Genomic DNA, 14,217 nt, shown 5'->3' with positions numbered 1-14,217 from the left:
GGAGGCAGAGGCTGCAGTAAGCCGAGATCACACCACTGCACTCCAAACCGGGCAACGGAGTGAGACTGTCAAAAAAAAAAAAAAAATGCTCAGGGAATGACCCATGCCCCATTGAACAAGGAGACCTTGAACCAGGAACAGAAGGAAACAGGACACCTCAGAAGCCCACACTGTATGCAGTGGAACTGGAAAGTGATGGAGTGGTTTAAAGATAGTATCAGAGAACTTGGATCTCGTTGATGAGAATAAACCAATGGCCCGATGACGAAATGAAAAGTAGGAAGAAAGATTAATATTTAAATTTAAAACTAAAAAAATTAAACTACTTTTGACCAGGTGTGGTGGTTCATGCCTATAATCCCAGCACTTGGGGAGGCCAAGGTGGGCAGATCACCTGAGCTCAGGAGTTCAAGACCAGTCTGGGCAACGTGGCGAAACCCTATCTCTACCAAAAATACAAAAATTACCTGGGTGCAGTGGTGCACACCTGTGGTCCCAGCTACATGGGAGGCTGAGATGGGAGAACTGCTTAAACTGGGGAGGTGGAGGCTGCAGTGAGCCGAGATCATGCCATTGCACTCCAGCCTGGGTGAAAGAGCAAGATTCTGCCACCAAAAAAAAAAAAAAGAAAAAGAAAAAGGAAGGAAAAAGAAAAAGGAAAGAAAAAAATGTTGCCGGGTGCAGTGACTCATACCTGTAATCCTGGCACTTTGGGAGACCAAGGCCGGTGGATCACCTGAGGTTGGGAGTTCGAGACCAGCCTGACCAAGATGGAAAAACCCCGTCTCTGCTAAAAATACAAAATTAGCCAGGCCTGGTGGCACATGCCTATAATCCCAGCTACTCGGGAGGTCGAGGCAAGAGAATCGCTTGAACCTGGGGAGGCGGAGGTTGCAGTGAGCCAAAATCATGCCCTTGCACTCCAGCCTGGGCAACAAGAGTGAAACTGTCTCAAAACAAATAAACAAAAAAAACATGATTTTATTAGTGTTTAATAAAAATTTGTACTGTTCTTTTTCCCCCTTACCATCCATTTGTTTGCTCATCCAGTAAACACAGACGGCAACAAAGTCTCCCTATGAGAAGCAACTTTGCCAACTAGTGTCATCTTTATAGTACAGTTCCTTTTGTTTGTGGTTTTACAGCATAGAGCTTGCACTGCTGCTTTGTTGAATTTGGAATTCTGTATCACAAGGAAATACTGGAGACTCTATAGTGAAAAACTATGCATACCATAAGATTTTTTTTTTTTTTTTTGGAGAAGGAGTCACTCTGTTGCCCAAAGCTGGAATGCAGTAGTGCAGTCTTCAGCACAGTGCAACCTCCACCTCCTGAGTTTAAGCAATTCTCCTGCCTCAGCCTCCCAAGTAGCTGGGATTACAGGCATGTGCCACCATGCCTGGCTAATTTTTTATATTTTTAGTAGAGACGGGGTTTCACCATGTTGGCCAGGTTGGTCTCCAACTCCTGACCTCGTGATCTGCCCACCTCAGCCTCCCAAAGTGCTGGGATTACAGGTGTGAGCCACCGTGCCTGGCCAGGATTCTATTTTAAGTAAAGTTAGAATTTTTAAAAAGCAAAATCAGAGCAATGACATGGTCATATATGAGCTACACTCAAGCACCTAAAATATTGTAGGTTGGTAGGAGAAATCCTCTGGCAAGTAATACTCAGCAGGCAATGATCCACGCAGGTCAAGAAGTAACAAGACAGACTAGGCACAGTGGCTCACACCTGTAATCCCAGCACTTTGGGAGGCTGAGGCAGGAATATTACTTGAGCCTGGGAGTTTGAGATCAGCCTGGGCGACATAGTGAGACCCTGTCTTCAAAAAAATCCCACAAAAATTGGCCTGGTTTGGTGGTGTGCACCTGTAGTCCCAGCTACTGAGGAGGTTGGGGCTGGAGGATCGCTTGAACCTGGGAGCTTGAGGCTGCAGTGAGCTATCATCACGCTGCTGTATTCCAGCCAGGGCAACAGAGCAACACTCATGCTTGAGGAAAAAGAAAAAGGAAAAAAAAAAAAAAAGCCGGGTGCAGTGGCTCACGCTGTAATCCCAGCATTCTGGGAGGCTGAGGTGGACGGATCACTTGAGGTCAGGAGTTTAAGACCAGCCTGGCCAACATGGTGAAACCTCATCTCTACTAAAAATACAAAAAAATTTAGCTGGGTGTGGTGAGGGATGCCTGTAATCCCAGCTACTCAGGAGGCTGAGACAGGAGAATCGCTTGAACCTGGGAGGTTGTAGTAAGCTGAGATCGTGCCACTGTACTCCAGCATGAGCAACAGAGTGAAACTGTCTAAAAAAAAAAAAAGAAAAAGAAAAAAGAAAGGAAATACCAAGGCAAGGCAAAGATTGACAAGGGAATAGAAATCAATGCAATTAAACACTGTCATTTCCCCCACCCCCTAGGTTCTCCCCAGTAAGATATCTTTTCTCTTAACTTGTCAAAGCCTATTATTAAGTAACAGCTTCATTTGTGAATGCTCTCACCTTTATTTCTCTCAATATACCCGTGATACAGATATTTCATATGTAACAAAGATAAGGACGTGTGCACGTGTAAAACAGAGGCAGAATCATGGCTAAAACATCTAGCCCAGCAATGAACTCATTATCCCCGAGGAGTGGGGGCGGGGGAGGAGGAGTCACAGGCAGTTCACCAACACCTGGAAAATCGATGACTTCATGGAGAATGAATGACTCGGGGGGGATTCAGATCACGAAGTCATGAGAAGAAGGCCTTTTTTTCCAGGGATCATGTTTCTCAGTATCGATAATCAGTTGTGGGTTTTTTTCTTCTATTTCTTCCAGCAGCTTATTGAGTTCATCATTAAAGTCATCTATTTTCAACCTGGGGTACAATGGGGGAAGAAAAGGTTACTTTGTGCATGAAGGAGATTTGTTTCAAATTCCCAAGGACCTGAAAGTCTGTTAAGGAGGCACAGGGCATGGGTCACCTTTCCTGATTATTCTAGGTGGCAAAGGAGTGTTCCACATTGATTTTTTTTTTTTTTTTTTTTTTTTTAAGACAGTCTCAGGCCGGGCGCGATGGCTAATGCCTGTAATCCCAGCACTTTGGGAGGCCGAGGCGGGCGGATCACGAGGTCAGGAGATTGAGACCATCCTGGCTAACGCGGTGAAACCCCGTCTCTACTAAAAAAATACAAAAAATTAGCCGGGTGTGGTGGCGGGCACCTGTAGTCCCAGCTCCTTGGGAGGCTGAGGCAGGAGAATGGCGTGAACCCAGGAGGCGGAGCTTGCAGTGAGCCGAGATCGTGCCACTGTACTCCAGCCTGGGCGACAGAGCAAGACTCTCTCAAAAAAAAAAAGACAGTCTCTCTGTCGCCCAGGCTAGAGTGCAGTGGTACCATCTCAGCTCACTGCAACCTGTGCCTCTTGGGTTCAAGCCATCCTATCCTCTGCCTCCCGAGTAGCTGGGACTACAGGCGCCCGCCACCATGCTCAGCTAGTTTTTTTATTTTTAATAGAGTTGGGGTTTTACCATGTTGCCTAGACTGCACCTGGCTCGATTTGCTTATTTTTTATTTTTAAATATAAAATGAGGCCAGATGTGGTGGGTCATGCCTGTAATGCCAGCACTTTGGGAGAGTGAGGTGGGCAGATCACTTGAAGTCAGGAGTTTGAGACCAGCCTAGGCAAGATGGTGAAAGTCCATCTCTACTAAAAATATAAAAGTTAGCTGGGTATGATGGTGTGTCCCTATAGTCCCAGCTACTCAGGAGGCTAACACAGGAGAATCACTTGAACCTGGGAGGCGGAGGTTACAGTGAGCCAAGACCGGGCCCCTGTACTCCAGCCTGAGCAATAGAGTGAGATTTTTGTCTAAAAAATAAATGAAGTAAATAATAAAATGTAAAATTAAAGACTTTCATTTCTCTTTTTAATCCTTTTTTTCATTCCTCTTATTCTCAACCATGTTGATCTGATGATAGAGAAAAACATAACATCAGATTAACCTTGTAATGGTATAAAGCCACTGTGTAGTTTTAGATGCTTGTTGATTATCATACACAGAAAATGAAATTGCTGAATACAGCTGGGCTATAGCTCTAATATCTGCCTACCTGCTCTATCACCCACTTTGGCAACTTCTACTCGGTGGACCCCGGAGTACCAGTTAAACAGAGGAGATGCAGGCCAGGCGTGGTGGCTCACGCCTATAATCTTAGCACTTTGGGAGGCTGAGGCAGGTGGGTCACCTGAAGTCAGGAGTTCGAGACCAGCCTGACCAATATGGAGAAAACCCGTGTCTCTACTAAAAATACAAAATTAGCCAGGTGTGGTGGCACATGCCTGTAGTCCCAGCTACTTGGGAGGCTGAGGGAGGAGAACCTCTTGAACCCGGGAGGCAGAGGTTGCAGTGAGCCGAGATAGCGCCATTGCACTCCAGGCTGGGCAACAAGAGTAAAACTCTGTCTCCAAAAAAAAATAAATAAATAAATAAATAAATAGATAAACTTAAAGCTTAAAAAAACCTTTAGTGTCCATATGTCTTTTGACTTACAAAGTATCTTAGGCTGAGATTCATGTTAAATAAACAAGTAATCTATGTTTCTTCTACATAAAGATTATTTTAAGCCAGCAGTAGAGTATATTGCTTGTGAGAATTTCTGAAGTTCCCACACTCCTAGGAAGGGGCTTCTTGGTTCTTTGATGCCATGGTATCAAAATACAACTCAGGCCGGGTGCGGTGGGGCTCATGCCTGTAATCCCAGCACTTTGGGACACTGAGGTGGGCAAATCACCGAGGTCAAGAGTTCGAGACCACCCTGGCCAACATGGCAAAACCCTGTCTCTACTAAAAATACAAAAATTACCTAGGTGTGGTGGTGCATGCCTGTAATCCCAGCTACTTGGGAGGCTGAGGCATGAGAATAGCTTGAACCTGGGAGGTGGAGGTTGCAGTTAGCAACCACTGCACCCCAGCCTGGGCAACAGAGTGAGACTCCATCTCAGAAAACAAAAAAAAACAAAAAAAAACAAAACGAACCCCAAAAACCCTGACAAAATGCAACAAACAAAACACAGCCCAGTGACAACTTGCTCTCATGAGCAGGTAGACAGCTGCCGTGGCTGGGTGCAATGGTTCATGCTTATAAACCTAGTTACTCAGGAACTGAGGCAGGAGGATTGCTTGAGCCCAGGAGCTGGAGCGAGCCTGCAGCGAGCCATCATTGTACTGCTGGACTCAGCCTGGGGAATATAGTGAGTTCTTGCCTCAAAGGTAAAAAAAAAAAAAAAAAAAAAAAGGTGGCCGGGTGCGGTGGCTCACGCCTGTAATCCCAGCACTTTGGGAGGCCGAGGCAGTGGATCACCTGAGGTCAGGAGTTTGAGACCAGCCTGACCAACATGGTGAAACCCTGTCTCTACTAAAATACAGAAATTGGCTGGGTCTGGTGGCGGGAACCTGTAATCCAGCTACCAGATCAGTCTTCTACAGCAGGTCCATGTCATTATGCTTCCCCTAAACCTACCACTCTGGAGAAAGCCTGATGGGGAAGTAAATGGATCATACCTGAGTGTCCGGAGGGTGCCATTGGGATGTGTCAAGGTTTCAAACAGCATCTTCACTCCACTAGACCCCAAGGGATTCTGACCCAGGTCCAGAGTGACGAGGCTCTGGTTGCAGCTGAGGGCAGAACAGAGGTCTTCACAACTGAACGGAGGGATGGAACATCCCCACAACCTGGGAAACACAGAAATCAACATGTTAATGCAGCCAGTGCTGATCGATGCCCTCCTGTAAGCCAAGCCCACCCTCGGGTGTTGGGGATCTGCATGACCAACAGAAGTCTCAGGCTGGGCACAGTGGTTCACGCCTGTAATCCCAGCACTTTGGGAGGCCGAGGTGGATGGATCACCTGAGGTCAGGAGTTCACGACCAGCCTAACATGGTAAAACCCTGTCTCTACTAAAAATACAAAAGTTAGCTGGGCGTGGTGACAGGCACCTGTAGTCCCAGCTACTCAGGAGGCTGGGGCAGGAGAATCGCTTGAACCCAGGAGGCGGAGGTTGCAGTGAGCCGAGATCGCGCCATTGCACTCCAGTCTGGGCGACAGAGTGGGACTCCGGTCTCAAAAAACCAACAAAACGTCTCTGCCCTCAGGGCTCATCTGCTAACAGGAAAATATGGAGGTGATGAGGGGTTATGAAGGGCAAGGGGTACAGGGAATAACTGAGGGTTCTGGCTACCATGGTTGGAGGTGAGGGGGTGAAGAGACTGAGTCATAGAGCTCGGGGGGAGTTCTCCAGGCAGAGAAATAGCTTGTGCAGAGGCCCTGAAGATACATGTGATTGACATGTGAAATAGAACATCCAGGCAGCGGGCATGAGTGAGCCAGGGAGGATTGTCAACATGAGGTCATAGGTAAGCGGTGGCCAGCTCACAGAAGACCCTGAGGCCATCGTCAATATAGGATTTTACCTGGATTGACATAGGGAAGCACTGAGGCTTTTGAGCGGAGGTTAGATAACTTCCATCTTTGAAGTTATTCTTTGAGACAGTCTCGCTCTATCGCCAAGGCTGGAGTGCTGTGGCATGATCTCGGCTCACTGTAACCTCTGCCTCCTGGATTCAAGCAGTTCTTGTGCCTCCAAGTAGATGAGATTATAGCTATGTGCCACCATGCCCGCCTAATTTTTGTGGTTTTATAGAGACAGGTGAAACCCTGTCTCTTTAGTAGAGACAGGCTGGTCTCAAACTCCTTACCTTAGGTGATCCACCTGCCTCAGCCTCCCAAAGTGCTGGAATTACAGGCATGAGCCACTGCACCCGGCCACTTAATTTTTTGAAACATGGTCTCACTCAGTTGCCCAGGCTGGAGTGTGGTAACACCATCTTGGCTCACTGCAGCCTTGACCTCCTGGGCCAACCAGCAACTCAAACTTTTTGCTCCTCTACATGTGTCAGTGAGTGATTAAAAAGGCGCCTTTTTTTTGAGACAGGATCTCACTGTCACCCAGGCTGGAGTGAGGTGACGTGATCTCAGTTCACTGTAACTTCTTCCTCCCAGGCTCAAGTGATCCTCCCACCTCAGCCTCCCGAGTAACTGGGAGCAGAGGTACACAGCCACGCTCAGCTGATTTTTGTACTTTTAGTAGAGACAGGGTTTCATTGTGTTGGCCAGGCTGTTTTTAAATTCCTGGCCTCAAGCAATCTACCTACCTTGGACTCCCAAAATGCCGGGATTACAGGCATGAGCCACCTTGCCCATCCGGAGTCAAATTCTTTTAAGATTGCCTCCCAGGTAGGATTCCAGGTTCAAGTGCATTTGATTGTAGCTAACTCACAAGGGATTTGTAAGATAGCCAAGTTGAGACCACTCACCTGCTGATAGAGCCAGCATTTTCTGGCATGATGTCTAATTCCTACCTCTTCTTTATTTTTTATTTTTTCCTGAGATGGAGTCTTGCTCTTGTCGCCCAGGATGGAGTGTAGTGACAGGATCTCAGCTCACTGCAACCTCCATCTCCAGGGTTCAAGTGATTCTCCTGCCTCAGCCTCCCAAGTAGCTGGGATTAAAGGCACCTACTGGCTGGGCGCAGTGGCTCTCATCTGAGGTCGGGAGGTCGAGACCAGCCTGACCAACATGGAGAAACTCCGTCTCTACTAACAATACAAAATTAGCCAGGCGTGGTGGCACATGCCTGTTTATTTCCAGCTACTTGGGAGGCTAAGGCAGGAGAATCACTTGAACCCAGGAGGTGGCAGTGAGCTGAGATCATGCCATTGCACTCCAGCCTGGACAACAAGGGTGAAACTGTCTCAAAAAAAGAGGCATCCACTACTACACTCGGCTAATTTTTATATTTTTAGTAGAGATGGAGTTTCACCAAGTTGGCCAGGCTGGTCTTGAGCTCCTGACCTCAAGTGATCCGCCCGCTTTGGCCTCCCAAAGTGCTGGGATTACAGGTGTGAGCCACCATGCCTGGCCTAATTCCTACCTCTCTGAATGTGGGGTGCTGGGCAGTGGCTTTTGGCTGAATGGCTTGAGGCATTGTATCCTTAAAATTTCACAGGTGTTCTTTGCATGACACAGACTAGAACTTAGACATAGGGCCGGGCGCAGTGGCTCACACCTGTAATCCCAGCACTTTGGGAGGCCGAGATGGGTGGATCACCTGAGGTCAGGAGTTTGAGATGAACCTTCAACATGGCGAAATCCTGTCTCTACTAAAAATACAAAAATTAGCTGGGCATGGTGGCGGGCGACTGTAATCCCAACTACTTGGGAAGCTGAGGCAAGAGAACTGCTTGAACCTGAGAGGCGGAGGTTGCAGTGAGCCAAGATCACGCCATTGCACTCCAGCCTATGACAAGAGCAAAGCTTCAAGAATAAAAAAAAAACTTAGACTAGAACTTATTCCTTTAACCATCCTAGTAAATGCTCGATCGACTCTATAGAAGTCCTCTCAATTATATAACTTGGTAAGTCAGCTTCACTGATTATTTTACACTAGCCACAGATTCAATAAGGTATAAGTATAGGAAGTTGAACTTATAAGTTAACTCACCACAGACATCTCAAGTTGCACAGTGGTTTCCTCAAAGCCTCACACAGGAGCTTCATTCCGCTAACTCCTATGTAATTCAGCCCCAGATCCAAACACGATAGGCTTGATTTTTCTTGGAGAAGCTTTGCGAGATTGCAGCAGCCATTGCTAGTTATGTTGCAGTTCCAAAGCCTAGAAATCAACCACAGGAAGAAAGCAAACCCGAACCTGTGAGTTCTCACTGGTGTGATGCACCTTCGACTCTTGAGCCGTGGGTTAGACACACTTAGAGACAGTGGTGACATGGAAATGGAATCATGGGGTGGTGTGGTGGACAGAAGAATGGCCTCCCCTAAAGATGTCCAAGTCCCAACTCCTGGCACCTGCGAGCAAAAGGGACCTCGTAGATGTGACTGAGCATCTTAAGATGGATTATATCCTGGTTTATTTGGGTAGGTCCAGCAATCACAGGGATCCTCATAAGAGGGAGCTGAGAGTCCAAGCCAGCAGGAGGTGACGTGATAAGGGAACCAGAGCAACGTGTGAAGACGCTGTGCTGAAGTTGGAGGAAGGGCCACAAGCCAAGGAATACAGGTGGCCAACAGAAGTTGAAGAAGTAAAAAGGATTCTCAGTGGGCACGGTGGCTCACTTCAACCTCCGCCTCCTGGGTTCACGCGATTCTTGTGTCCCAGCCTTCTGAGTAGCTGGGATTACAGGGGTGTGTGTGTGTGTGTACACGCGTTCGCATGCCACCACACCCAGCTAAGTTTTGTATTTTTAGTAGAGACAGGGTTTCCCCATGTTGGCCAGGTTGGTCTTCAACTCCCGACCTCAGACGATCTGCCCACCCTGGCCTCCCTAACATGCTGGGATTACGATTCTATTTCCTAAATTCAGTTGCTAGAGAGGTGGTGTCTTACAGGCAGAAGACACCAGCTCACACTCCAACATATCTGCTACTAGGATCCTAGATATTAACCAACACAGTTCACCTTAGCTTCTTTCTTCTGTCTCAATAGAGTTCTAAACTTAATTATAATTTGAACTATAATGCCCATGTATCTCTGGGTCCCAAGTGAAGCACACCACTAGCTGAGGGACACAGGACCTGGAAGGGCCTTGGAAATAGATGGCAGATTGGAGCCCATGACGACAGAGGAGTGAAAACACACCCCCAAATCTTGAAACTTTATGAATGTATAGAAACTTTTTTTTTTTTTGAGACAGAGTCTCGCTCTGACACCCAGGCTAGCGTACAGTGGCACAGTCTCGGCTCACTGCAACCTCCGCCTCCTGGGTTCAAGCAATTCTCTGCCTCACCCTCCCAAGTAAGCTGGGATTACAGGCATCCGACACCATGCGTGGCTAATTTTTGTATTTTTAGTAAAGACAGGGTTTCACCATGTTGGCCAGGCTGGTCTCGAACTCCTGACCTCATGATCCACCTGCCTCAGCCTCCCAAAGACCGTACCCGGCCTTCTAGAAACTTCTATGACTGTGTAATGGAGGAAAACCCACATAAGACTAAAGGGAAGTTGACAACTTAGCAAAATAGGGACATGGATCAAAAAGTTGAATTGAGGGGGCCGGCACGGTGGCTCACACCTGTAATCCCAGCACTTTGGGAGGCTGAGGTGGGCGGATCACCTGAGGTCAGGAGTTCGAGACCAGGTTGACCAACAAGGTGAAACCTCGTCTCTACTAAAAATACAAAAGTTAGCTGGGCGTGGTGGCATGCACCTTAATCCCTGGGAAGCTGAGGCAGGAGAATCACCTGAACTCACGAAGTGGAGGTTGCAGTGGAGCTGAGATGGAGCCACTGCATTCCAGCCTGGGCGACAGAGCAAGACTATCCAAAAAAAAAAAAAAAACACCACACACACCACACACAACCAAAAAAACTAGACGTTCATTTGAAGATACAGTTAGTGAGTGGGTGACATCTCACTGCTTGTGGGACTTCATTTTTAGTGTTTCAGGGCCTAGATATAGTGGGTGTGGGAAGAATCCTTTCCTTCTACTCGTTGTCTCCAGCCATGAACTGAATATGTCATTAAATTTAAGTGAGTAGTTTTCAGATGCCAGGTGCATATCCTAGATTAAAGTTACTTTATAGGAAGAGGACAGTTCCTAACTGTTGGAGGTGATGTTAGAGACAAAGAATACCAGAGATGTATGGCTGGGCGCAGTGGCTCATGCCTATAATCCCAGCACTTTGGAAGGCCGAGGTGGGCGGATCATGAGGTCAGGAGTTTGAGACCAGCCTGGCCAATATGGTGAAATCCCGTCTCTACTAAAAATACAAAAATTAGCCGGGCGTGGTGGTGGGCGCCTGTAGTCCCAGCTACTCGGGAGGCTGAGGCAGGAGAATCAACCTCCTTGAAGCCGGAGGTTGCAGTGAGCCTAGATCATGCCATTGCACTCCAGCGTGGGCAAGAGTAAAACTCCATCTTAAAAAAAAAAAAAAAAATACCAGAGATGTTGATATAAAATCGAATCTCTGAACAGAAACCATCAGTGCAGATACAATTTTTTTTTTTTTTTTGAGACAATCTCGTTCTGTCACCCAGGCTGGCATGATCTCGGCTCATTGCAACCTTCGCCTCCCAACTTCAAGCGATTCTCCTGCCTCAGCCTCCCAAGTAGCTGGGATTACAGGACCATACCAACACGCCTAGCTAATTTTTGTATTTTTAGTAGAGACAGGGTTTCACTGCATCAGCCAGGCTGGTCTCAAACTCCTGACGTCAGGTGATCTGCCCGCCTCCTAAAGTGCTGAGATTACAGGCATGAGCCACCATGCCAGGCCCCAATTCCTTTCTAAAGATTTATCGTATAATTTTTTTTTTTTTTTTTGAGAGAGTCTTGCTCTATCGGCCAGACTGGACTGCAGTGGTGCCATCTCAGCTCACTGCAACCTCCACCTCCCGGGTTCAAGTAATTCTCCTGCTTTAGCCTCCTGAGTAACTGGGATTACAGGCATGTCCCACCATGCCTGACTAATTTTTGTATTTTTAGTAGAGAGACAATGTTTCACCATGTTGGCCAGGCTGGTCTCAAACTCCTGCCCTCAAGGGATCTGCCTGCTTCGGCCTCTCAAGGTGCTGGGATTATAGGCGTAAGCCACTGCACCAGGCCATGTGTCCTGTGATTTTAGTATTAACAAGAGGATCATATTGAGCATGTAGCTTCCAATAGCTTCCACTGGGAGTCTGAGTGTACACTGGCCCAGAAGACTACCTGATGCAATTTATGTTACAGTTATAGTTCTAAGAACACAGATTAAGAGAAAACACAGCATGGAGTGACATGGCTCATGCCTGTAATTCTAGCATTTTGGGAGGGCAAGGCAGGCAGATCTCTTGAGCTCAGGAGTTTGAGACCAGCCTAGGCAATATGGCGTAGACCCCATCTCTAAAATACATACATACATAAAGAGGAAAAAAAAAAAAAAAGAACCCTGAAAACCAGCTACATTCTCCAAATCCCTATAGAATATTACTGCTACTACTACTTATACTTTTTTCCTATCATCATCGCCCCAGGTATTACCAGTTGTCATTAGCATCATGCTTGGGGCATTTAGAGGAATTAAGTGTTCTCATAACCACCCTACTCAAACCCGGAGGTGCGGGGTGTGTGCATATACACCCACGCACACAGGCAGCCAGCACGGACTTACACCAAGGTCTGCAGTTTACACTCGGGGTACCTCAAGCCCTCACACAGCAACTCCACCCCTGTATCCCCAATGGGGTTCTTGGCCAAGCACAGGTGTGTCAGCTCCCGGCTGACAACCAAGACAGCAGCAAGGTCCTTGCAATTGGCTTCTGTAAGGTGACAGTTTTCCAACCTGCAAAAGAATCACAAATGGCAACACGGTTGACATTTCCAACTTCAACCTTCCCGGCTAGCTCCACAAGTGCCAGCATCCAAAAGCCCCTTCTTGTGAACCCCCCACCCTCTGTCATGCACTGGTGATCCTATGAAGGAATAGGAAAGAGAGAAGAACAAGATTCACAGGCCATCGGCCTGGATCTAAACATGGGAACAGGTGTTCACATCAGCAAGAGGTTCCATACAGCCAAGTCAGGCATGACCATTGCTCGTCTGTGGCCCCAGATCGAAAGCACAGCTGCTCTGGAAGAGACGAGAGACTTACGACAACCTCTGCAGAAGGCACTTGGGGTGTCTCAAAGTTGTGTACAGCAACTTAGCACCCTCATCCAGAAGCTCATTGTCGGAGAGGTTTACGCACGTCAGGGACTGGTTGACTTCAAGGGCCAAGGAGAGATCAGCCCACTGCTGAGTGGTAGTGGAACAAGACACCAACCTGTGGGAGAAATAGGACCAAGTCATTTTTTTTTTTTTTTTTTTTTTGAGACTGAGTCTCACTCTTGTTGCCCAGGTGGCGCGATCTCGGCTCACAGCAACCTCTGCCTCCTGGGTTCAACTGATACTCCTGCCTCAGCCTCCCGAGTAGCTGGGACTGCAGGCATGCACCACCATGCCCAGGCTATTTTTGTATTTTCAGTAGAGGTGGGGTCTCTCCATGTTGGTCAGGCTGGTCTCAAACTCCCAACCTCAGGTGATCTGCCCACCTCGGCCTCCCAAAGTGCTGGGATGACAGGCGCGAGCCACTGCGCCTGGCAGAACAAGTCATTCTTGAGAATCTAACCGCGGAATTGTCTTTGGTTTACATCTCACTAGTTATGTTATACCCCGACTTGAATTATCTGGAGCAGTAGTTGTCAAAGGGTGGTCCCCAGACCAGCGGCATCAACATCGCCCAGGAATCAGCTGGAAATAAAGAACTTAGTCAATCTTACTCTAATGTTGGATGCAGAGTCCGCTATGTTTCATTGTTTGGTTTTTTGAAAGGGAGTTATTTATGCTGTGTCACTCTGGCTGGAGTGTAGTGGCGCGATCTCAGCTCGCAGCAACCTCTGCCTCCTGGATTCAAGAGATTCACCCGCCTCAGCCTCCTGAGTGGCTGGGATTACAGGCGAATGCCATCTTGCCTAGCTAATTTTTCTATTTTTTAGTAGAGATGGGGTTTTACCATGTTGGCCAGGCTGGTCTCAAACTCCTAACTTTGGCCGGGGCAACGGCTCATGCCTGTAATCCCAGCACTTTGGGAGGCCAAGGCAGGCAGATCAGGAGGTCAGGAGTTTGAGACCATCCTGGCCAACATGGTGAAAACCCGGCTCTACTAAACATACAAAAGTTAGATGGGCGTGGCGACACGTGCCTGTAGTCCCAGCTACTCAGGAGGCTGAGGCAAGAGAATCACTTGAACCCAGGAGGCGGAGGTTGCAGTGAGCCGAGATCACTCCACTGCACTCTAGCCTGGGCGACAGAGCAAGACTCCGTCTCAAAACAAAAAATTCCTGACTTCAAGTGATACACCAGCCTAGGCCTCCCAAAGTACTGGGATTATAGGCATGAGCCACCATACCAGCCCACTAACCTATGTTTCAAGGTGGTCTGTTTATCCGGAAAATGTGTTAGAATAAATTCATAAGAAATGAGTGGCTGGGCACAGTGGCTCATGCCTGTAATCCCAGGACTTCGGCAGGCCAAGGCAGGTGGATCATGAGACCAGGAGTTTAAGACCAGCCAAGACAACATGATGAAACCCCATTTCTCCTAAAAATACAAGAATTAGCTGGGCGTGGTGGCACACTGCTGTAATCCC

General features: G+C 47.7%; 1 protein-coding gene across 1 annotated transcript in view; it reads right to left on the bottom strand.

Annotated features, from left to right (window-relative positions):
* Positions 1-2,477: 2,477 nt before the first annotated feature.
* The window catches only part of NLRP2 (NLR family pyrin domain containing 2), a 32,060-nt gene continuing 20,320 nt past the window's right edge, over positions 2,478-14,217 (bottom strand). Inside the window, exons 9-13 of the mRNA XM_054463797.2 lie at positions 12,682-12,852; positions 12,202-12,372; positions 8,540-8,710; positions 5,541-5,711; positions 2,478-2,855 (exon numbers count right to left, since the gene is read on the bottom strand). Coding sequence (XP_054319772.2) covers positions 2,717-2,855; positions 5,541-5,711; positions 8,540-8,710; positions 12,202-12,372; positions 12,682-12,852 — 823 coding nt within the window. The 3' untranslated portion in view covers positions 2,478-2,716. The remainder of the gene's footprint in view (positions 2,856-5,540; positions 5,712-8,539; positions 8,711-12,201; positions 12,373-12,681; positions 12,853-14,217) is intronic.

The sequence above is a fragment of the Pongo pygmaeus genome, chromosome 20 (genome assembly GCF_028885625.2).
Source record: "Pongo pygmaeus isolate AG05252 chromosome 20, NHGRI_mPonPyg2-v2.0_pri, whole genome shotgun sequence".
NCBI classification, from domain to species: domain Eukaryota; kingdom Metazoa; phylum Chordata; class Mammalia; order Primates; family Hominidae; genus Pongo; species Pongo pygmaeus.
This window is presented reverse-complemented; position numbering and strand designations above follow the sequence as displayed.